This window comes from Tyto alba, unplaced genomic scaffold (genome assembly GCF_018691265.1).
Source record: "Tyto alba isolate M040663 unplaced genomic scaffold, T.alba_DEE_v4.0 Super-Scaffold_22, whole genome shotgun sequence".
Classification (NCBI taxonomy): Eukaryota; Metazoa; Chordata; class Aves; order Strigiformes; family Tytonidae; genus Tyto; species Tyto alba.
Genome location: NW_024881296.1, coordinates 25,455,965 through 25,480,752, shown reverse-complemented (window position 1 = coordinate 25,480,752; position 24,788 = coordinate 25,455,965). Strand labels below are relative to the sequence as shown.

Genomic DNA, 24,788 nt, shown 5'->3' with positions numbered 1-24,788 from the left:
CCCTTAAATTAAATCCTTTTTTTTTTTTTTTTTTTTTTCTCATGTGTAATCAAAAATAAAGAAGGTTAGAGGCACAAGCTCTGGTCTTGCGAGCATGCATTGTTGCTGACCAGAACTTCAGTTTATCTACCAAGGACTGGTCTTCAAAGTCAAATTTTCTAGGTTCCTTTTCTCAGAGGTCTATATCTTATTTCCCCAAAGTGGAACAAAATCTGTTGAATTTAAGATAGTAACCCTCATCTTCCAGGGTCTCAGACAAGAGCCTGCTTTCTCTCAGAAGACTAATCCTACAAACCACTCACTGTGAGAGACAAGGCAGACTTTCTTCCTTGTTGTGTGCCTAGCTGTCTTCCTACACTCCTGAGCAATGTAGACCATCGATATGAGCACCATACATAAAAAGGTGGTTTTTTTTTTTTCCCCTGACTCCCACAGAATCTCTTACTCCAGCTGAGTTATTTGCTGGCTAAAACCACTTCTTCTAAGAATAGTGTATCTTTGCTTTATCACCTGAACTATGTAAATGAGGCTGAATCCAAATCTTAAAAGGAAAGCTACTCTTGATAAAGTTGTATTTGGTCAGAGCCTGTCCACTAAGTCAGCCAGGCTGGCTTGTGCCAGTAGGCTGACGTGAGAGACATGGGCTTTCACCCACAAGAGTTGAGTGGCAAAGAGCCTGATTTGCAAATCTGTTTTTTTTTTTTCCTTTCTTTCTTTTATAGGAAAGATATCCTAGTGTGACTGCAGAAATAAGAGTGTAGGTGTGTAATTTTAATGAACTAACCATTGAATTATTTGAATATATCTATACAGAAAGTATAAAGGAATGTAGAAGCCTACATGCCTTTCACTTTCCAAGTCTCCCAAGAGATGGTAAAAGTATGGAGCTGACAGTGAAGATGTTTTAGGTATTCTCTCTTGATTTAACAGCTTTTTATGCAGAAGTTGGACAGTTAGCAATGTCAAATGACAGTAAGGATTTTTTCCCTTTTTTATCTTGGAATCAATGCAAAATATCTGAACATGTTTCTTTAGGTCAGTTGTTACACCTGTCCTTTCTCCCCTGTCCTGTTTTCTATACCATCTTGGTTACAAGACCTCTTGTACGTGGTACTGTTGAAATCATAAAGTAAGATCGATAAGTCTACAGACATACAGATCTGCTCTTCCATCTTCAAGAAAGATTAATTCAAAACTGCAGAGAGAGCTGCAAAGAGCATCGTGAGACAGCTGTTCTTGTTCCACCTAGCAAAATGGAGCCTGAGAGAGCCTGAGTGCATTTGATGAATGTTACAAGTTGGTATATAGCCAGGAGAGAGCATGGCTAAAGGACAATGCTGGCACAAGTAGAAAGGAATAAACAGTGGCTTGAAATACACTTTGACTGGAAATTAAGGGAAGCTTTCTCACAATTAGAACGGATCTTTTCTTGAACAGAATTTTAGTAGCAATAGCAGGAACAAAAATGGAGCTGGTTAAATCTGAAGATTATGAAAGGATTTGCATGAGTTGACCACCTGCATCAGCATAGTCAATGAGTCCAAAAAAGAGACAAAAGACACCTTGTCTTGCCCTGTGTCCCATGTTTCTGAATGACAGCTTCCTGGGTTTTGATTAATCAAAACACAGCTCTCTGCATAGGCTGGAAAGAAAACTCATGATTCTCAAAACTCTTACTGAGTTTCATTTTGCAGGGAGTCATCCTGCAAAAGACAACAAATCATACGCTATATCCAGCTTCCATTTTACATAGTGTTACTCCACTGAGTTGTGCTTGTCTTCCAGGAGAAGGGTGCTTTGCAGTTGGTGTAGATTATATGCTTGTGCTGCAGCACTGCTGGTTTTCTGTGAGCTAGCTTCATGTCACTGCTCTAGATGTATAAACAGAAATACCAGTACTGTATGACAAAATCCTGGGGTAGAAAAGCTTTGGCTTTCAGTTCCTAAGAAGTTCACAAAAGATGAAATTCTTGTGTTATACAACCTAGTCACGTATGGCTTCTGAAACTATGCCCAGGAATTTCGTAGGTCCATTTGGTCCAGAGTTTACAAAAGGTCCCACATTTAGCTTCCAGAATAAGTCATCAGATTTTCCAGTGCTTATGGCACACTAGCATCTCTCTGAAAGTGTTTGAGACCTGATGAGTCCCCACAAGAGCTGTACTATACTGAGTCCTTTGTAACCCTGACCTTCATTTAGGTGTTTACATGAGAACACATTTTTCTTAAGAGTCTGGCCCCAATCACAATTTCTGAGAATAAGAAAATCTGGTCTCAAAGTGAGCTTTCTTGAAAATCTGGCCTTTGGAAAGTTTATTTTAAATGTAAACATATTACTGATCCAGATGCTTAATGAGACATTAACATTTGCTTTGCTTTCCTATTTAGAGAGTAATTTATAGGTGGACCGCTTTTACAGCAGATGTCTTGATCAAGGCATCAGTGAATAAAAGATAGTCCTATCTGATGGTCTTCTGGAGACCTTTTGTTAAAAGGTCAGTTCATGATGAACAGATATCTATGTTAAGAAAAACAACAGCAATGCAAATACATTGCAGCTGGTACTGAGGTTACCTGGGGGATTGGCTTGAACAAACAGATGGGTCTGAACTGATTCAGACAGCTCCTCATTTTGGCAAGACCTGCAAAAGAAAGAGCAGGCATGGAACCAAGGGTCCATATTCAAGCAGAATCATGTTAGGGAGGTACACTTACAACGTAATTGTATCTCAAGCCATTTACAGACATCAGATCATCCCTGTCACTGTTCAAGATCAAGCCACTGTTGCCATTATTAGTTATTTGTATTACTACAGTACTTATGTATATACCAGGAATTTTTTGTGGTGTCCTGCATAAATTCAGAAAAATATACAAAAGTTCCAATGGACTTGCAGTAAAATAGAGGATACTGTGGTTAGGCACTGTAAAACAAGAGGGGACCAGACCAGGATAACAAGCACAGTGTCAGCAGCCTAAAAATTGTCAGCTTTGGCATCACAGCAGAGGGGAATTTGAGGGAGGACAGTCAGCGAATGTTCACAAAGCCTGAGGAGCAGCAGAGGAAAAGGAGTGAAAAGCATTTGCTTCAAAATTCGGCTTGTCACTGGCAAAAGCTGGTATAATGGACTTGTCAGGTATGAACTGGAAATCTGTACCTCAAGAATAAATGAGAAGCAATAGTTTGGACAAAATCAGACTGCTGCTGAGGACAGTCAGGTTTATATCTGGTGAGATAAAAAAGATAAAACTAACAAAGATAAAAATGACAAAGCTAATAAGATACCAAGAGGGACAATACGGTCAAAGGCAATCATCTTCACCACAGCTTTCCTCACGGCTCTGAGCAAAAAGAAGGTTCACTGGTCAAGGCCAGGAAAAGGGAATGTACATAATCAAGGGGCAGCCAAGACTCAATGAGAGCTCTAACTAGCTCAGCAGGTAGGCTGCTGATGTGCAGAAAGACTCTGCCAGTCTTTGGTATGCTGTACATAACAGTATGGAAAGAGCTGTCTTGAGAAAAGGTGATATCCCAGTGATGGCAAGGTATTTCAGTTAAAACCAATGTTATATAAATTGCCAATTTTAATCACAGCTGAAGTCTACAAGCAAGAACTTTGATGTGAATGAACTGTTCCGATTTTGATTTTCATTTATAGTTACTTCTCTAAAGAAAATGTGAAAATTATTAGTTGGTTGTCACAAAGATGTGTTTATCTGCAACTAAGTAAAGCTTTAGCCTTGTATTTTGTACTTTTTTCCTGAATCAGAATATATATTCTAATACACATTATTTAATCAGTTATATAGTGTAATGTAGATTGACTGAGATTATTAATAATTGCACTGTATGACTTTAGAATATGGTGAATGCTGAATTTCTTTTTGCTAGGTTATCTTTCTCTTTTTAATATTTTCTCCACTAATATGACTGGAAACAAAACACATTAATGGTGTATAAGTACAGAAGTTTTAGGTTCTTTCTTATTTGTAAATAAAATTTTAGCATGCTGGACCCATAAGTAAAAGGTATATCAAAGAATTGTTTACACTTAAAATTCTCTCTGCTCATCATGTCCTTCAAGATCTTCAAAATACCAATCTTATCTTCCTTTACCATATTTGTTATTAATGGAATTTAAATTTTTAAATGTCCTGCTTTTTCAGAACTAAATCAGTTTTTCAACTTTCAACTTTGAATGAAGGTAGGTAGAATTTCACAAGGAGATGCTTTTTGCTATAAAAGAGGAGAGCAAAATGTAACAAATATGTATGTATCTTCTTCCAAAGTCTTTTCTATGGCCCAGAGTTCTTTCTCTGGAAAACAAAGAGGCAGTACAAGAGTCTGTGCTTGAAATAATCTATTTGAAAGCTGTAAAAGGCTGCTATGCAATGGTTCTTGAAAAACATTAGCAAAAGCATATTGGTCTATAATGAGCTGGAAATAAAGGAGGAAGACACTGGACAGTTAATGTTAATTCCTTCAGTTCATGAAGAGGTGTATGTGTGCATGTTGCTTTTAATAATTGCAGGTGATGCATTAGGTTCATGTTAACAAGCCTTAAGCTAGAGGTTGAAAAGGCTCTGTTTCTGAGATGAAGAACGTCATTGTTGTCCAACACATTATTTGTTTTTCATTTACTGATCTTAAAATGAAAAGGTGCTGCTTATCTCTTGGGAATCTTTTACATGGGAAGGAAGACAGCCAGGAATGGCCATTTAATGTGTGCAAGAATGAGACTCTAATAGGAACATACTGCAAGAAATTAATTGGTTTCCTCTCGAGTGATAAAAGACTCTTAGAAGTCCTTGAAGTATTTGCTTGACTCCTTTCTTCTCCAGCCACTGTAGTTTTTAGTAACATGCAAATAATGCCCATATAATTCTGATGGTATGATCTTGCTTTTATAATATCCTTTTTCTGGAAGGTTTGGGAAGGCTATCTTAAGACCTAGTGGGCACAGAGTTGGTGTAATTAAATAAAGATTCCCATCTGGGAACTTTAGCTGTTCCCACCTGGGTACAGCTAGTCTTACAACCATAGTGAAGATGTTGCAAAATTTTATGTTGACTATAGATGTCACATTAACATTACAGTTGGCATTAGGTGCGCACCACTTTTGAAGTAAATTTTCTGGTCATCCCCACTTACCCTTCTTTGGTTTGCAGAGCACACAAGCAAGGATTCTTTTGGCTGAAACTAAGCCAAAAGATGCATTCAGGAACTTGTGCTCCAACCACTCCTGGGCACACAATCTACAGAACTAGGCCAAAGCTAGTTCAAAGTCAAGTCTCCTGAAGTGCACATTGTGGACATTGGATCTTTGGTGCTACCTCTTATGCTCTACAGAGCAGTTCCTATTTCACGCACAATGTAGGTTGCATTCCAAATTCCCATTGACTAAGGAGCTGCTGATTCTTGAAAGTGCACTCTTGTAACAGCAAAGAGCTTGCAGGAGAGGAGAGCATTCCTGTGGCAAATGATATCCTATTTGATTTAACTTCATCTCTTTCTGAAGAGTAGAAAGACCCTGGGGAAGATCCCCAAAATAAAGTTGCTATGAGCAAGCAGTCTCCACCTTAGGAGAATGGGCTGCTTCAGGAGAACATTTCAGCTGCATAGCCATATTTGAACCTGTGGCTGAGAGAATGGCCCTGTTCACATTCAGATTCACATGAATCTGAGTTTTATAGCCTGTTGATCTCAGATGGCTGGAAAAAATCTGAGGGAATTTGTTAGAGGAGTAAATGGCATTTCCCTTGTTTAGTTTACAGCCAGCAGTCTAGTTGGGGATATGGAATGTTAAGGATGATCCTTGGAATTCTGGAATAGATGAGACTGAGAGAAGTGCCAAGCAAAAATCTTCCATGAGAAGGACTTGAACTGTGATGGATGGTAATTTTTTTCTGAGATAATACTTCAATAAGAGGCAGGAGATGAAGAAGTCTTTCCAGATTCCCAAGAGCTTAAGCAGCAAAAAGTAGTCATTGTTGTCAGGCTTGCAGTTGAATGTACATGGCATATGTCTGTGTCAGTTGGCTTCTGTTCACTTTCTTATCCATAGAGAGCACTACTGATCACTGCCCAGAAATACCGGCATCCCATGCTCCACCACTACCCAAGCCTAAGCCTAAATCTAAAAAAGCTCCGCTACCACCAAAAAATGCTATTGCTGCTTCCACCACCACCAGCCATAACAGTAACGAAGCACCTCATGCTAAAAAAAAGGGAAAGGCTCCTGCTAAGCAGCCTCCTCTCCCACCACCCAAGCCAACAAGTCACAGTGCAAATCGAGAAGCTGGTGAGTACTGCACAGGCAGTGCCAGTTATGGTGGGTGCATGTGCATGGGGGTGCTTGGCTTGGATTTACGAGAATTTCTGCCTTTGTACCTAGCAGTGTTACTAAAGAGCATGCCAGAGATGTTTTTAGCTAGCGTCCTGCTGAGCTCTGCTGCTTGCAAACACCCTAAACTGTTTAATGAACGTATGCACAACACCAAGCACATCAGAGACAATATTGAATTCCCAGTTCAAGAGCGAATGCTGGCAACAAAATGACCCAGAGAACTGCTGAAGAATCAGCAGGGAAAAAGGTGTCTTCTGAAACCGAGCATATGAGTTGCCCCAAAGTAAAACTACTTTGGCATTGATATGACTTTGTGGTGGAAATATCTACTGTTCCAATTAATGTGACAAGATCTCAAAGAGGTAGAGGATAAAACCGTGAAGACATCTTGAAAGACTGTTGAGTAGCAGTTGTTTTAGCTAAAAAAAAAACAAAAAACAAAAAAACAAACAAAAAAAAACAAAACAAAACAAACAAACAAACAAAACAAAAACAAAAAAAAAAAAAAACAAAACAAACAAACAAACAAAAAAAACTCATTAGAAATGGCCAGGCTTCCATGAGCTGGTTGATGGCTTGCTGCGATTCTAAATACGTGCTGGAAATGGAAAATGTCAATCATCAGGCACATAGCAGATGTGTTTATCACCACATTTTTAAACCATAATTCAGCAGTGATGCTAGATTAAAGATTATAGGCAGCTGTTCTTAAGGTACTGATCTTCAGTTTGAATGGTTGTAATTTAGATGATGGCCAAAATGAAAACATCCAAATATAATTTGAACACAAGCAGTATTATGATGAATGGACTGTATATATGCATTGGTGAACTTATACAAGCCTTGTGCTTTCAATCCTTTGACAGTCTTTGAAAGCCCTTTACTCCCTTCAGTTTTCTCTCCAAGTATACCTCTTCATAGCTTGTACATTTTGGCATGTTTTGTATTTGAAGCACACACAGAAGAGGACTGTGTGAAAACATTGCAAGACTGCTAGAGTTACAATAATAACTTTGCCATAAAATATCCATTAACTTGGTATTAACTGTCCCTACTACATCAGACAACCACAAGAATAAATGTTTTGAAAACCCAGAATTTACCGTTTTTATTTCACATGCAGCTGGAAAACAGTTCCTCCTAGGTGAAGGAACCTTATAACAGCAGACCTTTCAGAAATAAAAGAACCCATCACATAAAGAAATGTTTATACCAGTGGTTGATAACAAGCTCTCAGGTATCTGAGTTCTTGAATTAAAATACATCCAGATTCCAGATTTGTCTTTTAGTAGCCTTGCTGAAATGTCATGCAATGCTTGAGACCATACAGGTATAAAATATATCCACGTATCCCTTACATAAAATAGTACTTATGCTACTGGTAGTTTCTTCGTACATTGTGTTCATCTGAAGTGGGGCAGTAGAGCTGATCGGGAGCAGTATTAGTACAAGAGGTTTGTCAGATCCCCGTGAAAGTGAACGTATGATGCAGCCAGCCATCCAGTCCCATGAAGGAGAAGAGGAATATGAGTAATAACTAAACCGTGGCTCTCCTGAGGGCACCACAGCAGGTTTCTAAACTGAAATAGCGGAACTGGGAGAAGGGGACTTAAACATAGGTATGGACATGTGCCAAAAGGCAAATAACAGCCATGAAATTTTTAATTTAATCAAAATTCAAATCTTTACTAAAGAAGAGGTATGACAGAAAATTGTCAGCCAGCCCAGTCAAAAACAATAATAATAGCACTTTTGACCCACATGAAAGTGTAGGAGGTTTCTCCCTGGGAGAAATCTTTCAAATTTCTGTATCTGATTGCAGGTCCAGAAAGGTTCTGAGAATAATGTAAGGGGTTTTTCAGTGGAAACATCATTTGACATTTTCCCAGCAACAATTACAGTTTGGCTGTGTATTTGTATTATGCTGATGTTATAAAGTGTAAGCATGTAACTGGTTCTGTTGACCTCCAGCCTGCGTTGAAGTGTTTTGCTGGATCAGAATCAGAGCCCATTCTTACTACCATCCACTTACTCAGTAAGGTTTCTGCAAAATAATATGCAGGTTGGAGCCCCCATCTATTTCCACTGCAATTATGAACTGCTGCCTGTAACATTTCTTTGCTTCCTTTTTATTTGCTGGTAAGTCAGTGATTTGTACTTGATGTGGATTAGTGCACTGTCAGTAGATTCGATATGATGCCCTTTACAGCCACTTTGCAGTATAAAGAGGGACAGTGATTTGCCTTAATTTTCTGTGGATTTTTCCAAATGTACTGAAAGCCTCACAGCACTCTAAATGTTTATAAAACCTAACACTCAACTACAGAAGAGAACAGTATAATGTGTCTTTTGAATTATTTTCCATCTTCTTTGAGACTGAGAGTAGTCTTACCATGAAAACTATTTTTATATCGTGAGCTTATTATGGCCAGTATCTGTATTTTGGTTCTATCCTAATCTGCTGGGGTTTTGTTTTTATTTGAATGCTTATAAGTAAAGTAGGCCTTTCAGCAGATTTCTATTACAGCTTTCTGTTTCACTCAGTAAGCTTATCCTCAAGGCTGCTCTGTAGCTTTATAATGCTTTATTTTTTTCTCTGGAGGTTAATGCATTTTTACTACAGCGGAAGTGTTTGAGTTGGATGCTTTTTGATGAAAAGGACTGAATCATAAGATGGTTGTAATTTTTATTGCTTTTTAAATAAAAGTCAGAAGTTTGAATCTCCCAGTCCAGATGATGGGTGCTTCAACACAGCAATCAGAAATGTGGCTGGAATGCCCATGGGCATGCAGGCTAGCTGAAATCTCTTGCAAACTCAGGCATTATACATACATGCTTCAATGCGGTAAGTATTACAGGATTAAACAGTAGCATCACTGGCCAGCGTGTACAGCTGGTGTCAAAACCTTGTTTCACTACCTGAGTTGGTCACTGGTAAAACGAAGACCTCCAGTATATACAGAAGGCCTTCAATGCCTCTTCCTTTCTGGACATCATTTGCACAGGGTGAGATCGGTGGTTTCTGCCTCTGTTTTATGGACATGCCCAGCTGGACTTGAAAGTACATATTGTTTTGCTGTCCCACTGCTGCTTGCAATTAACTAGGAGCACACCACTTTCAATAACACTGTGAAAGGTAATTGACTGATATCTGTAATGTTCCTGAGGTGTTCATTGAAAAGCATAAGGAAAATCATGGTCTTCTTCTAGTGCTCAGACCAAAAATTCACATAATAGAAAAGGTCAGGCAGATTTCTCTGTCTGGTAGCAATTTTTTAAAATAGGGCACTAAACACATTTGGAATAAGTAGTGGACTTTTTACATGGTGACCAGGCAAGTTGCAATGGGCCAATGCAGAATGCTAGAATCAAACTTTCACCTGTTTGTAAGGTTGATCCCTTCCACTGTTCTTGGGCAAGTATTCATTGTTTGAGTTTTTCCCACCTCAAAGGTGAAATCTGAACTGCAACATTTACTTGTCTCAAGCATACAGATGAAGGATTGTAGAAGTATGAAGTGTAATTTTATTCATTTTTTAAATAACAGCACATGTCAATCCATGCAGAAAGCATGGTACAAAAATCATATAGTTGCAAGACTGTAAAATGCTTTTTCTTTTCTTATTGTAGCTAGTTCCTCTCATGCAAAAAAAACACCAGTCTCCAAGTCCTCTTCATCACCATCTTCTTCCTCCACATCATCTCATCCCAAAGCCTCTAAGGAGACTTCCAGCAAATCGGGCACATCAGGGACTCCCAGGGGCAAGAAAAAACCTGGGAAACAGTCAGCCCCACGAACAGCACCAGATGGGGCTGCCTCTTCCCCCTCAGGTGCCACAGCCAACAGGTTGGAAGTGGAGGCAGAAAAATCCAAGCCTGAGCAACCTTCCATAGTAATTTCCAAAACAGAGGATGCAGACCAACCAAGCAAGCTCGTTATCCCCCCTCCTCCCACTGCTGCCCCTCCTCCACCTCCACTTCCACCTCCTTTCCCTGCTGCAGCTGGTCAGCCCGCTGTCTCCTCAGATGCCCAAGATGTGTCAAACGGCTGCATGGCAGGGCAGGCTGTCCCCGGATCAGATACTAAACCTCTTCCCCAGACTGAACATGGCACGGAGGAGAGCCTGAGCAGCACAGCCCTAGACAGCGGTCGAGATGCTAGTGGAGAAGACACAAAAAGGTAAGACAGTATGGCTGTCAGGGATAAGGGTAAATCCCACAGCCAAAAAAGCCACATTTCTTCACGTAAGGGACACTCTAGGCATGTGGGGCTCTCTTCTGTTTCTTCTGCTGACTGGTAATAGTTGTGTTGCATCCCAGCACGATTTGTTCCTTGCCAATGCCTTTGAGCCATTCACCTGCAGTACTTCATGTTTCCCCAGAAGGTCATTGCTCATAACCTGCTTCCTACACTGGTGTGTGACTTAATGTGACCACTGTGATCAGCAGCTCAGCTAGTAGGTGATAACACTTCTGTCTCATAAAGGCAAACAAGACATGATGCTGAATTACAAAGGGATTTTACTTTTTTTGTGGATATAATTAAATAACTCACTGCTAAAGCTCTCAATTTAATAGCTGAATTTACTTACACACTTGGAAATGACAGTTTGGGGCTTTTGTTAGTAGGTGTTTGTTCTGTCACTGCCTAATAGCTTCTCTAAGTCTCAGATATGATAAAATCTAGCCAAGAGAAAGGTCATAATTACATTTTTTAAGCAAAATAGTTGACAGCAAAAAAAGAAACTGGGTTATTAATCTGTCTTTTCCCTTACATGAGAACCAGTATATTTCATAAAAACCCATGAGTGGTTAGTCTAGATGCCAGTGGCTTAGAGATTTTTCTTTAAATTCTTGCTGGTATGTCTGTGCCAGTGTTATGTTTTTGTGCTGCTTCTCCCCTTGCTCTATCCTGCCTTTACATAAAGATTTTCCCAAGACAGAGAGAACTCTGCTGATTATTACTGTGTTCATCAGTGATGGGCATGAACATTTTGGTCTCAACAGCAGTAAAACTGTGTTTACAATAAATAGATTTAGGCTTCCAGAACAGAAAGCTTTGCATTTCCATCCTCTTTCTGACTCGCTGATCTCACCCCCAGCTTTATAAGCTGTTTTTATCTTCTTAGTAGCTTTTATATACTGTTGGTCTAATCACACAAGAAATAAAAAATAATTAGGATTTTTCTTTATACAGACTTTGCAGGACATCTTTCCAGATTGCACCTTTTTTCCTAACATACATACATACAGATACGTACACACATCCACATACTTTATATATGTTTTATGTATGTAAGTTTTTTAGAAAGAGAAAAATGAGTATGAATAACAGAACTTTTCATTTCATACTTGCTTATGCAGTCTGTCTCCTATTTGTGTTGTGTGCTGCTTGCATTAATGTGACACCACGTCTGCTTACGAATTAACAGCTTGGCTCCCAAAGAAGACCAAGAAGCGGAGGCACCTGACCAGGCACAGTCCGTACCGGTGGAGAAGGCTTCTGAGGCTGCTGCCCCTCCTGAGAGTGAAAGTAGCAGAGAGAGCCACAGCAGCGACTCGGACTCCGACGGGCCGATACTGTACACAGACGATGATGATGATGACGATGATGATAATGCAAGCACTGAAAGTAAGCATCCCGCCAAGAAGTTGCAGGCCACCTTTTGCACGCTGCATTATGCAAGCATGCCTGAGCCATGCTAGTGCGAAGTAAAGAGAGGTATGGCTGCATGGGATGGTCTGAGATGATTTAGTATTTTACCACTACTGAGAAATGAGTGTCCCGCTTCTGCCAGACAGTTGTGACCAGAAACCTGCTGGGGCCTGCGCAACGGTGAGAGCAGGTCGAGCACTGCGCGGGTGGGAGTGGAGGAACAGGTTCAGGAGAACAGGAGGACGGAACAAGGCCTCCACTTCAGGGCATCAGTGAGCCATTGATTTGGCTCGCCTATGTCGTGAACCTCTACCCCTAAAGCACCAGTGTGCTTCAACTGAATTGCACTAGAGATCCCAGAATTTCTTGTGGGAGTAACAGGCTGTGATGGATGACAGAGGAAGCCCATCATTCAGCAGCTTCACTGTCTGGAAGTCATTTGTTCCTCTTTGATCGGGACATTTTAATTATTGGAGCACCTTAGCAGACAGAGCAGATCACATTGGATTACATCTAAGTTTACAGCTTTGGAATTTCATTTGTGTTCATGACTGTATCATTGGCCTAATTTGGCCAAAGTCCTTGCTGCTGCTGAAGGGGGTTGTCCTGCCCACCCTCTACCTAATCCCTGCTCCCAGCTGTTCATTCTTCTCTTAAGTCAGTGCTCATGTTTATTTTTGCAGCGATGGCTGTTGTTGAACTGCTTTTCAATAGCACCGGTTCCCCAATCCAGTTCACTCAATGGCTGCATCCTTGCTGAGGCAAAGGAGGTGGCAGCAACAGGCTGTCAGGGGTAAAGAGGGGGGCAACCCTGCAGGCTGGCCTTATGTCAGAATAAAATGACCATCGAACCATGGCTTGAGAGCCTTATCCGCAGCCATTGAGAAGGAGGTACTTCACTGTGCTTAGTGAAGAAGACCTGAACATGAAAATTCTGTGTACTGAAGTGGGGTGAGGGAAAATGAACATTTTGTTTGTTTTGGTTTTTTTGTTCCATGACCAAAAAATGCAGCAGAAGGTGAAGTACCAGATAGCTCAAGAGGCTGGAGTCTTCTTCAGTTCTGTATTTGGTTTGAATATGATCCAGAGTGGTAGCAACCAAAAATTAACATATTCAGACAGCAGCACAGTGTCTTACGAGAAGTGAGCTCGGAGTCTGTGGTCTTACCAAACTGCCTTATCTGGTGAAACTCTGCCAAACTAGGACATATGTAGCCACCTTGGTCAGAATATCAAGAAACAAGGGAAGGACAAAAGGCCGTGAAAAATACCTTTCCTTCCACTGCTGGCTGAAGCTAACATTGACAAAATTGCATGGCACTCGTCCCTACTGTATCTGTTTTATGGATGGACAGATTGCTTCAATGCCTGGGGGTTCCTGCCTAGGTTACTTTACAAGCACTCAGCACTTTTCTAAACCATGTTTTTTGGTTTAATTTACAAATCAGTTAAAGATGAAAAGCACTATACAAGAACTAAGTGGTATTTTATGAAAAAAAAATGAAAGTATGAGGGAAATTATGGCAGAACAAAGCTAAACCATTTAAGGCTGAAGAAAAAGAGCAGCAGGTTGCTAAATATACTAAGCAGATAAATAAACCAACCTGTAGTGTATCAGACTTCAAAGACACTTAAATGCAGATTTGTCATTTTTATCCTATCACTTCACATACGACAAGTGATGTTTGTGAAATTCCTCTATCAATTTAGCTGGTAGCTTTTTCATCCAAGCCCTTCAGCTTTGTATTGTTGTGAACTGAGCTAAAACTATTTTTCTTTTGATGTTAATTAAAATTCCTCTCCTGCATGTGGGAACAAGACTGCTTTGGGGAGGTATTAAAGTTCTTACTCGGAATTTGTGTCTGTAACCTAAGCTTGAGTGAACTAAATCTACCCTCCTCCTCCTTTCCTCAGGCTCTTTGGCAAGTAAAATTCGTCGTAGGGATACTCTTGCTATCAAACTTGGCAACAGACCATCTAAGAAAGAATTAGAAGACAAAAACATCTTGCAGCGTACATCTGAAGAGGAGAGGCAGGAAATCAGACATCAGATTGGAACGAAGCTAGTGAGGTATCAGTCGCAGGGTGAATGTGGTTTTACTGGGTGGAGGTGGAGGAAAAGAATCAAGAACACTGGGTTCACATTTTAAATGCAGCCCAATATGCAGTATAAGATCTTCGTGGTACAACTATCTGGAAGACAGTATTTTTATTTTTATTTCTCACAAAACTTTAAAATGTCAGTAATGCATTTTTGTTCTGCAAGAAATAAATCTGAGAACTTCTGGGTTTTGGGGTTGTTTAGTTTAAAAAAAAAAAAAAAAAAAAAAAAAAACCACGAGGAAGAGGATAAGAGTGACTCCATAATGATCAGTACTGTGGTTCAAAATTTTTCTCAAACTGGTTAGCGAGGACTTGCACTTGTATATACCCATCTCAGATGGAGTAGTAGTTCCTGAGACATAAAGCATGCCTGTGCATGTTTGTCCCTTCTGGTCCTCCCCATCCTCCTCCTGCTCTCTTAACTCCTTCATTATTCATGTGCTGGTTCCAGCAAAAGAAATGAAAGGAGGCTGACTTTGTAGGTCAGTGTTCAGTGTTTTACTGTGTCCACCTCTGAGGCATGTCTTTCTCATGCTGTTAACTGCTGTGGGATATATGTTACTTTCTCTTCCTGGACTTGAGAATATTGCATAAAAAAAGACTAGTTTTCACTTGCATTTTTACAATCATTTGAAAAAAAAAAATCCTTGTAAATGTTCATTTTGGCTTTCATGGTCTCTGAGAATAGACTACAACATATCTGGATTTTCCCAGACCTCTCCTTGTTTCTCTTGTGCTCAGAAATGTTGTCCAGACAGATTTGGAGGATGTCCCGTGTTTGTTGGAGATTTCCAGATACTGGGTAGCCCAGCTGGTACCGCTCCAGTCCAGAGTACGGCAGCCCTGCATCAGCACTTAGGCGATGAGCTGGGCTGCTCTGTGACCCGGCCAGTGGCTGGCTGTCATTCGTTTCACCTCTTAACTGGAAGAGTGATCCACCTATTGTGTAGGGTCATTTTCCTTCCGGTTCCAAAGCAGCGTGGTCGTTACCACCACTTTCCTGACTGAATGCCAGCTCCAGTGATGACACCCTGCTTGTCGGTGCTCCCGTGGGGGGTTGAGCTGCAGGAGCCGCCCGGGTTCCTGCCCTGAGCCACTTGTGCAGGGATGCCGCTGGCACGATCCTGCATGATCCAGCCCGGGGCTGGGCTCCAGCCTGAAATCACAGCACAGCTTGACTGACGCCAGGTCCTTTAAAAATTCCTGGCCTGGTGGTCAGCACCCGGCGGCATCGAGGTCTGATGGGAAACCCATTCCCACAGCTCGGTCAGGGTCGGGTCACGTCCCAGCCTGGGGCTTCCTACGGTGGGCGGTGGTCATCTGTGGTAAAACCCCCCAGTCCTCCCCGCCAAATCTGAAATCCAAGCATGGTTTGAATCGGATGGGTTTCATCAGGCTGAAAGTAATCCGTAGTGAACTGTGTGAGGTTTACTGTATGGAGAGGCATCTGTCTTTAACACGCCTGCAAAATACATCTTACTGCTGAAATTGTTCTTGCTCCTTTTTTCAAGTGAACAAGTGAACTTGTCTGGTAAACGCAGAGACAACATCAACCATGTTCTCCACTATGCAAACCAGAAAATCAGTATCTCATGTTTTGTTTTGTTTTTTTTTTAATGGCAGTTGTTTTATATAGGTAACTAAATAAAATTAAGTTTCAATTAAAGCTCCCAATTGTATTGTACCTACAAATCAGTGAGGAATGCACAGGTTATGTTGTTTGTTTTTTTTTTTAAAAAAGAAATAATAGGATTTGCATTCAAAATATCTGAGAATAATCTTACAATCACACAACTTCCTGTAATGATGGTGCTGAGGAACCAAAAAGGTTTATGAATTCTTTCATAAAATTATACCTGTAAGCGAGGAATTTAAATTTGGTGGTACAATTTCTGTAATATTAAGCATGTATCAGTTATTTATGTGTTCAAGTGGCAGTAGTACATCTTTTAAAACAAATGGCCACTGGGTATTGTGGTTACATGCACAGTTATTACAATTGTCTGGAAATTACCTCTGTTGTTGAATACCCGTGCTGGCAAAAAACAGCATGGCCATATGAGAAACACTTTTTAGGCTGTATTACAAATCACAATGTACTATTTGGATCTGCTTTTAAATCAGCCACTTACTTTGTTCTCACAGGAGACTTAGCCAGAGGCCTACAACTGAAGAGCTGGAGCAAAGAAATATCCTGAAGCGTAAGTATTTTATTTATATTTCAGCTAGTATTTACTTAGAAAGCGAGCATATGTTGGATTCATATGGAAGTCTATCATTGTTGCTCCAGTGTTAGATCCATAACAGGGGAGAAATTATGCTCTAGAAAATAATATGTCAACACTAGATTTATATACTAACCTGTGATGGTAGCTGTGAAAACTGCATATATTCAGTATGCCAAATTTTGCTTGTCACAGTCCCACTTGTTGAAGCTAGTCCCAAAGGCCAAGAATGACTTAGATACCCCTTAGAAGTAGTTCTAGGCTGGTTAAACTTCCACCTAAATTTTGTGAGGAGGAGAAGGAAATATTAGTAGGAGGCAGAGGTGGGATATAAGGGCAGAGGTTGGAAGGAGGAGTAGAAAGAGGAAAGGTGAAGTGTTCAGGGGAAAGTGAATAGGTACATGCCAACTACTTCAGTGTGCTGGCCTTCGTATCCACTTCTGACATCAATGTCTTCTGTACTGAAACCTGTGTGAGGAATTCTCACTGGGTATTCTCCCATTGATTAAATCCTTCCTCAGTATCCCTGCTGAAAAATTTAAGTCTGTAATTCAAATAGTCAGGGGCATTGATTGTAATTCTAATAGTCAAGTACATTGGATGCTTACCTTCTATACCTATTCTCCCATTTATTGATGTTGGTTTTGTTCTTAGGCTGGAAAATGCTTCAGAACAGGCATTTTTTGTCTTCCTTTATGAATCTTTCCATAATACGGATGTTACCTAAACAAATACTGTAACAGTTGCCATGCCCGGCTCCATCTAGCCATGTTCCTTCTGCAAGAGGAGCCAGTACTTGATGGCTAAGTAGAAGAAATAAGGAAGAAAATGCATGTGCAAGTCTTTCACACAATAGCAACAAATCAAAAAACTCATCTGTTCTTAAGGTATAAGAACTTTCCACATTTCATGAAAGAGCAGGTATAATGCTGTTATTTCCAACAATCGTTCCGAAAAGTTGGAGGTCGTCAGTGCAACCCTGGTGTGCAGCATGCTAGTGGAAGGAAAGAAAACGGGCTGTTTACCCAACAAAATCCATGGCCTGATCACATCACCTGCTCAGGCCAGCAAATCAAGGAGATGTAGCAATTACTGGCTTTCAGGCAGCCATCTGTACTAATGAAATCCCACTGCTGTTGTCCAAACTTTCAAAAGCCACGTAGTGCCATGTCTTATTGAAAAGGGAAGCTACAGTTTATGGAATATGGTGCACAGGAGAGGGTTCAAGGGACTCCTGTCCAATACATGATGTGAACAGACTTTCTAAGACTGTAATTTCTGAACATGTAGATTGCATAGATAAATAAAATTTGAAATGCAAACATTCTTTTTATATGACAAACCATTCATGCTGGACTATGTGAGAAAGATAATTCCAAAACATCTTTGGTGGGCCAGGATAAAGCCACTGAGCTGGGAGCACCAGCTGGGCTTCCTTACTGCCCATTCTGTCTGGCTAATCTCTAGATAACTAATCTAGCAACAAACCTGGGACGTATTTAATATCCCTTTTGCCACTGTTTATTCCGTTCACTGATTTTGCAATAAGTAGCTCAAGACTGGAAAGCAGTTAATAGATTTATTCTCCTGTTTCAGCTTGTTTACTTCAAGCTTTTGGCAGCCTACCAGGCCTTGCACTCGGTGCCTCCCGCTGTCCTCCCCTGCTGCTGCTGGGGGGCTGTCTTTAAAGAGGCAAAGGGAGAGCAAGAAGTAAAGGCTAGGAAGCAGCATCATAAATCACAAAACATCACAGTCATTGGTGAGCACGTGGAGAATCCAAAACTGCTTTTTGCTCATCACTGAGATATAAATATTTCAAGTTGACAGTGATCTGTAAAAAGCAAAGCGAACCTACGCACGCTGGGGTTTATGGTGATGGTCTGACTCAGAGCCTTTTTGGGGTGCAAGTTCTCTCTCAGCTCTAAAGCATGCATATTATTTATCAAAATTATTACATTCCCTTCCTGTGGATCATTTGAAAATGTTTACATATCTTAAATGCCTTTGTTGTTCTATGCAGCTTTTGTGAATAAGTTGGGGTTTCTTTCATAAAGCTTCCTTCCTCCTATTTTTTTAAGCAGTGGATGGGGAGAAGGGGTTTTATTATTGCATGTATGTAAACTGCAGCTAAGGGAAAGTATTGGTTTGAGTAGTATTTATCAGACTTCGAGGTTACATTAAGTGCTAAAGGTCTAAATGTTTATTTCAGGATTAAGTCCAGCCCAAATCTTTTAAGAGGTTCGGAAAAAGTCTGTATTTTTTCTTTTTTTTTTTGTATTTCCAGTTAGTGAGGAGATTTGTCTTGCAAGAAGTTTTGTTTTGATAATATTTCCAGATAAACAAGTTACTGAAAATCCTGTGACCAAGTACAATTGCAAGACATTGCAGGCGGATTTCTATAAAAACAATCTGGGTTAAACTATCTGGATTTCTGAGTCTTCCAACACTAAAACAAAGTTACAGTAACTCAAGAGTCCACTAGAAGGAATAGATAAAGCCCTGTGTTTTTAATACAGACAGGTTTCTTGTGTACTGGCTTTGAGCCAGTAGCATTTATAGTACTGCATTATGGCAAAGAAACTTTTCTTCCAGGAATTTCAGATTAAGATAACTGTATTTTTTCCTGTATTTGTAAGGGACAGTGAACTTCTTGTACTGTGCACCTGCATGCCTGCCAGTACTGGCTTTGTAGAAAACAGAGTTTAGCTCTTGATGATAGTTAAGGAATATTAATGGTTATCTTTGCTTGTAAAACCAGGAAAAAGAAACAGCTTTATGCGTTCCAGAGCACTGCAAGAGGCAAGCTCTTTGTTTGTCTTTTTTTACTCTTTCCCTAGCAAGCCCACAGAGAAGTCTAAACATAGCTAATCCCATAGGGACCCAATGGAAAGTTCGGTTTTACTCTCTGGGAGTACTTTCTGGTCAAGAATGGAGCGGTCCTCAGACAGAACAATTTCTCTCTTCTCCTTTCCCTTTTTGCTACAAAACAAATGTCCCACAGAACAGAAGGTGACCAGATTTAATATGGCAAAAGTTGCAGGAGCAATAATGTACAGATGCCAGGGAAGCTGTTCTGCTTTGACTGGTGTTTTTTTAACTCAAAGGCCACGATAAGTGATTCTAAACAAAACTGTTTCAATTAGGAGTCAAATCCCAGTTTGACCTCCTAGGAGCTGCAGGCAGGGAAGGAGGGAAACCATAATTTTGCGGAGATCTAACTGGAGACTCCTGCAAGCAAAGGGCACTCAATTGGTCCTTTGCCAGTACGGCAGCAGTGGGACATCTCAGGAGGGGGCTTGCAGCTGGGAAAGCTGTGTTTATATTTTCTTTCTCCACATCACGCAGATTAGATCTGCTTTTAAGATGGAAAGCAGTCAGAAGTGTGTTCCTATGCATTAACGTGTTCCTGTTTGGGCAAGTGAGTCAGTTCATACCTGCAGCCAAAACTTAGCCCTCTGGCTGGAATTTTCCACAACACCTGAAGGAAGCAGGAGCACCAGACCCATTATTTTTAGCACTACACATCTTCTTCACTCACTACAGCAGCTTTCAAAGCTTTTACCTTAAAAGACCAAAAATATGCTGTAGGTTTTACTGTTGGTGGGAATTTGTATCAGGGCAGTGTTTCTGTAGCACCAAGCTTAAAGCAATACTCTGCCCAGCAGGCTGGAGATGGGACATAGGTACTTTAGGTGCAAGTCGGTGCAACAGATGGAGGGCTGTTTGCCAAACAGCAGAATCAATATGTTAGCAGCAGCCACCAGATTTCAGTCCCTTTCTTTTAGAACTTGAGTTTTATTCCTAGAAGTAAACCAACTTGAATGTATAAACCCTATCCTGCCCCCTGACCACTCATGCAGGGGACTGTCTGTTCCCAATGGGTTCGATCCCCTCCTGCTTTGCCTGGGAGTGAAAGAAGCTCCTGGTGCCTCCTGTTGGCACTGTCCTCCAAAAGGTGGGCTTCCAACTCTCCTCAGTGGCCTGCTCCAGGACCTACCCAGACACTCTGCCCAGCAACTAAGATGATGGCCTTGCTCACCTCCCATTTCTAGGTGTTCTCCTGTGTCCAGCCATCCCTTCATGCAATCATCTGCTACCCACAAGGAGGTAGCTTCACAGCTTGGGACAGGCAGCTAGCCTTCAACCTCCCTAGATGTCCACATCAACTTTTTTGAGTTATTTTATCCTCCCTCAAAATACAGAAAAACAGTATTTCAGGTGGCCAAGCTGTTGGTAGTTGTTTCTTAAGGTATGCGTTAAGCAGTATGAGCCCCTATTTCTTGCATTAAGCATCTTATTGCTGCTTCTTAGGGGACACAGCTGCTTAGATAGCAAAGAAATGTCAAGATATAAATAATGCAGAATGTATTTTACAAACTAAATTAAGGAAAAGGCAGTACAGCAATGTGTATCCAGCTGCATTTTTTTTTTATGCTGTATCTGATACTGGAGAATTTTTGAGGTAGGACTTAAGCAAGTCAGTTCATGAAGGGACAAAATATTTTATGTCAAATGATTCCCAGGTGAATGGAACCCCAAATTAATAGTTTGTGTTTAATTACCTCACTTACTATGTCTATTGATTGCAGAGACAGTATGTTTAAACAAAAGCCCACAGATTATTTACCTGTCCTAAAACAGCTAGAGAGCTTTTGATTATGTTAGGTGAAGGTGTTATAAAAAGAGTTCTCGTTTAATGTTAATGAGTCTTCAAATACACCCAACTTATTTACTGATAGATACATTAATAAAAAATTTTACATGTAGATCAATCTTTAAATCTCCATTCTTCAGTTTTAGCCAGTTTACAGTTTACTGTGGAAACAGGCCATCCATTTCTTCACCACTTAAGACAAAAGCTATTAATAAACCATAAATTACACCCACATTTCAGTATCAGTAAAATCACCATCAACACAAGTTCCAAGCTAATCCTGGCAGCAACCCTGTGCAATTGCATCTTGCTGATGGAAACCTGGGATTGGTGTTGGACTCTTCTCACAGAGCAGGTCTTGGGCTGGTATCACCTTTTTCCTACTGTAGATTTCTTCTTTTTCTATCATTTGTTGCTCTTCCCCTTCCCCTCGTATTCTTCTTACGTGAGAGCCTTTGAGTTAGCAAAGGAGGTGTCCTGTCATAGGGTTGCCTCCAGTGTATCAGTCATGATACAGAAAATCTTCTGCGGCTGGGTTGCCTATAGTAACACAGCAGACAGGGCAAATAGGTCTACACCAGGATTTAAAACAGCCTTTTCATCTATACAGGTTGGCTGCATCCACAATAGACAAATGAATTCCTTTAAATTTGTAGTTAGCCTTGAGCTGCAACATGGAGTCCATAACCCCTAACCATGAATAAAACAGGATCAGAATTTTATGGGTATCTCTAGGTAGGATATTTCAGACACAACAAAGTTATCTTTGTGTATAACCACCAGAGGTGGACTGAAAGGGCAAATAATATTCTTCAAAATGTACATCAATTAAAAAAAATGCTGAGTCCATAAGAACATGCCTTTGTAAGTGTGTTTTTCACTGGCAGTCAAGAAATCAAGTTTGGTTAGCACAGAAATTTCTTGAAAGCACACTTCAGTCTTATGCCCAAATACCTTCAAAAAATGCATATGTCATTTTCTGCTGTACTCATTTATGTGGTTTAGCTAGTGGCCCTTAACCAAGAGGGCTTGAATACTGAATCATATGCCCGCATTATAAAACCAGAAAAAAAAAAAATTAAAGTAACAAAACCAATTTGCACTAACAAATGACAATGAAATGAATTGTTGTTGATTCATTGTGTCCTGTAACAGCAGAGGACACTCAGCTGATTTGGATACTCAGAGCAAACTTTTTTCTTGACCCTTACGGATAATTAGACTCTTACTTTATAGTCAGTAGGTGGCATATTGGAAGTAAAAGCAACAGTGATTTTAATGTTAGGACAAGTAATTGAAACATTAGGCAGCTCTTTCACCGTGTTTCTTGTCTGGTATTACACAGAAAGGAAATGGCAGATGCTGCCTTTTTGCTGTGTTCCTGACCCATAGTGGTGACTTGAGATGTCTACAGAATCAGGGGAAATGAGGACAGGGAAAAGAAATGAGAGCACACAAAATCCAAAAAGCAGACAACACATGCAAGATCACCCAGAAATATGAGGGAACATGAGCCAGGACTTGAAGTATTGAAGCTTTCAACCAAGACAAATACAGTATGCGCAGTTATAATACTTAAATATTCACTCCTTTTTATCTCTTCTGAAAACAGAGAAGAATGAAGAAGAGGAACAGGAAGCCAAAAGAGAAATAAAACGTAGACTCAGTAGAAAGGTGATGATGTGTTTTTTGTATTGTGTATTTGTGTACATAGGATTATTTTTCATAAGATTCTAAAAATCAGTGTATGTACATTACTGCAAATGTCTATCAGTCATACTCCCAGATTAGAAATCTGTTTAAAAAGCGGTACAAGCCAAGTCCATCTTGGGGGAAACTCCCTCCTGCCCAGTTTCCCATACCTGGAAAAGCATATGGAGTCTGGCAATGCTTAATATTTGTCCATGTAAGCAGGGGAGAGAGATGACATGTGTTTGCTCCCTGAGCGTGACCGCTGCCGTCGTGTCTGTTCGAGGGCAGCCACACTGCAGACCCACTCTTCCCTAGGGCAGCAGAGAGGGCAGCAAAGCAGCGTGGGCCCTGAGAAATCCTTTCACTGTTCTTCTAACCACGTCAGTGGTCTTGGCTGCTGCAGGTGGGATTGTGCTCATTGTCCCTGGAAATAAAGCAGTTACAGATCTGCTGCCCTGACTTTGAGAGCTTGTTCTGGGAGAGGATGGGGACAGTTTTCACACAAATCCCCAGTCTATCCTTCTCTGCAAAAATACAGTTTCCTTAATATCATTGTCCTTTGTTAATTAAAGTGAATATTGTTTGAAGTGACTGAAACAATTTGGCATCACAGTGACCCCCAGATATTCAAAGCAAATTTTTTTACTTAGGCAATCACTTCCAAATCCTGCTTATTTACAATATTATGGTTGAAAACAGTAGACTGTGTAATCATTAATGCAAATGGGCCTACTGCCTAGTGGGGTAAACAGTGTGACAGTTGCAAAGTCACAATTAATATTCCAGAGATAACTGTCATGATTCTCTGTGACCTGCCCAACAAAGACTATTTTTATAATTGAAGAAATTAGGTTGTGCTGCTTCTCCATTCCCATGCAGCACTCCCAGGATGGTGCCTTTTTATAGACACCTGAAAGTGACCCTGTTTAGAAATACCATTAAAGTTCTCTTGAGATAACTTCATACCCTCGGCTTTTATTTTATTTTATTTCATCTTATTAAACGTACTATTTTCTGCTTCGCACTTACAGCTCAGCCTGAGGCCTACAGTGGCTGAACTTCAAGCAAGAAGAATCCTTCGATTTAATGAGTACGTGGAGGTCACGGATTCTCCAGATTATGACCGTCGTGCTGACAAGCCTTGGGCCAGGTTAACTCCCGCAGACAAGGCAAGAGTCAAATACAGATTATAAGAAAATGCTTGCATCTGTCACTTTTGGGGGACTTTCCTCTGGTTTATGTTCTCTTGACAGCAGCATCACAAATGGCATCTGCTGGAGGCAGCAAGATTGTCATGGTTCTACTGTGCACCTACTGCTTGCAGCTAAGAAAACCCACTCGCGTGCTTATTAAGAGCATATTTTCCACCGCCATTACAGCAGTTCAGGCTAGAATTTCTGGCATTTTTAGCCTCTAGCCATCTTAGCCTTGCTAAGCCAGGTTATTAGCAAAGATGGCTACAACCCGTGGAACTCAGGCAAGGTTTCTGCAGGCAGAAGCCTGCATCACTGCCACCGAGAGTTACTTTTGCAGGTCACTCAAGTGAAAAAAGGTAGAATCTGCTCCATCCTCCTAAGGGTTCTTGGCCACAAACATCAGTGCAAGAGCTGACCATTTGCGTGCAGCACACCTTCTTAGGAAGCTTGCCCCCAACATGTTGCAGTTAATAATTCCTCTGCCTAACTACAAAGGATGAGACAAGTGATTCTGTGGTTCTCTTTTAGAAAACTGATCAGTTGAAGATTACCATAAAATACTCTTCCATTTCCCTCCTACACCACTTCATAAAAGGAAAGCTGTAGGATTTATGTATCAAAAAGTGCTGGCCCTTTTACACTGGGTCTAAACCAACTTTTATGGAAATCCTATGAGATGTGCTTGGCATGAAGAGTGATATGTGCAAGAACCCACTGTCTTTTAGCTATGGACTGTGAAGCACTGATTTTGTTTCAGCTTGTATTTTAATATTAATTCCAGCTCATCTGACAATCGTAGGAGAATATCATATCAAGTAAAGGTGAAGACATTATAAATATACCCAGAAATGTTTATAGATGTTGGTTATGGGAGGTGCTGAGCTATCTCTACTCCTCATGTAGTCTGTGGGAGGT

At 40.6% G+C, this 24,788-nt stretch overlaps 1 protein-coding gene across 4 annotated transcripts in view; it reads left to right on the top strand.

Annotated features, from left to right (window-relative positions):
• Positions 1 to 24,788, top strand: part of PHACTR2 (phosphatase and actin regulator 2) — a 143,734-nt gene that overhangs the window by 108,246 nt on the left and 10,700 nt on the right. For 3 of the 4 annotated variants that reach the window (XM_032983179.2, XM_032983180.2, XM_042795893.1), the window contains exons 5-11: positions 6,066 to 6,302; positions 9,978 to 10,527; positions 11,780 to 11,979; positions 13,918 to 14,074; positions 16,252 to 16,307; positions 22,598 to 22,659; positions 23,709 to 23,846. In XM_032983179.2, the coding sequence (XP_032839070.2) occupies positions 6,066 to 6,302; positions 9,978 to 10,527; positions 11,780 to 11,979; positions 13,918 to 14,074; positions 16,252 to 16,307; positions 22,598 to 22,659; positions 23,709 to 23,846 (1,400 nt within the window). The remainder of the gene's footprint in view (positions 1 to 6,065; positions 6,303 to 9,977; positions 10,528 to 11,779; positions 11,980 to 13,917; positions 14,075 to 16,251; positions 16,308 to 22,597; positions 22,660 to 23,708; positions 23,847 to 24,788) is intronic. The other variant, XM_032983181.2, reaches the window with a different exon arrangement.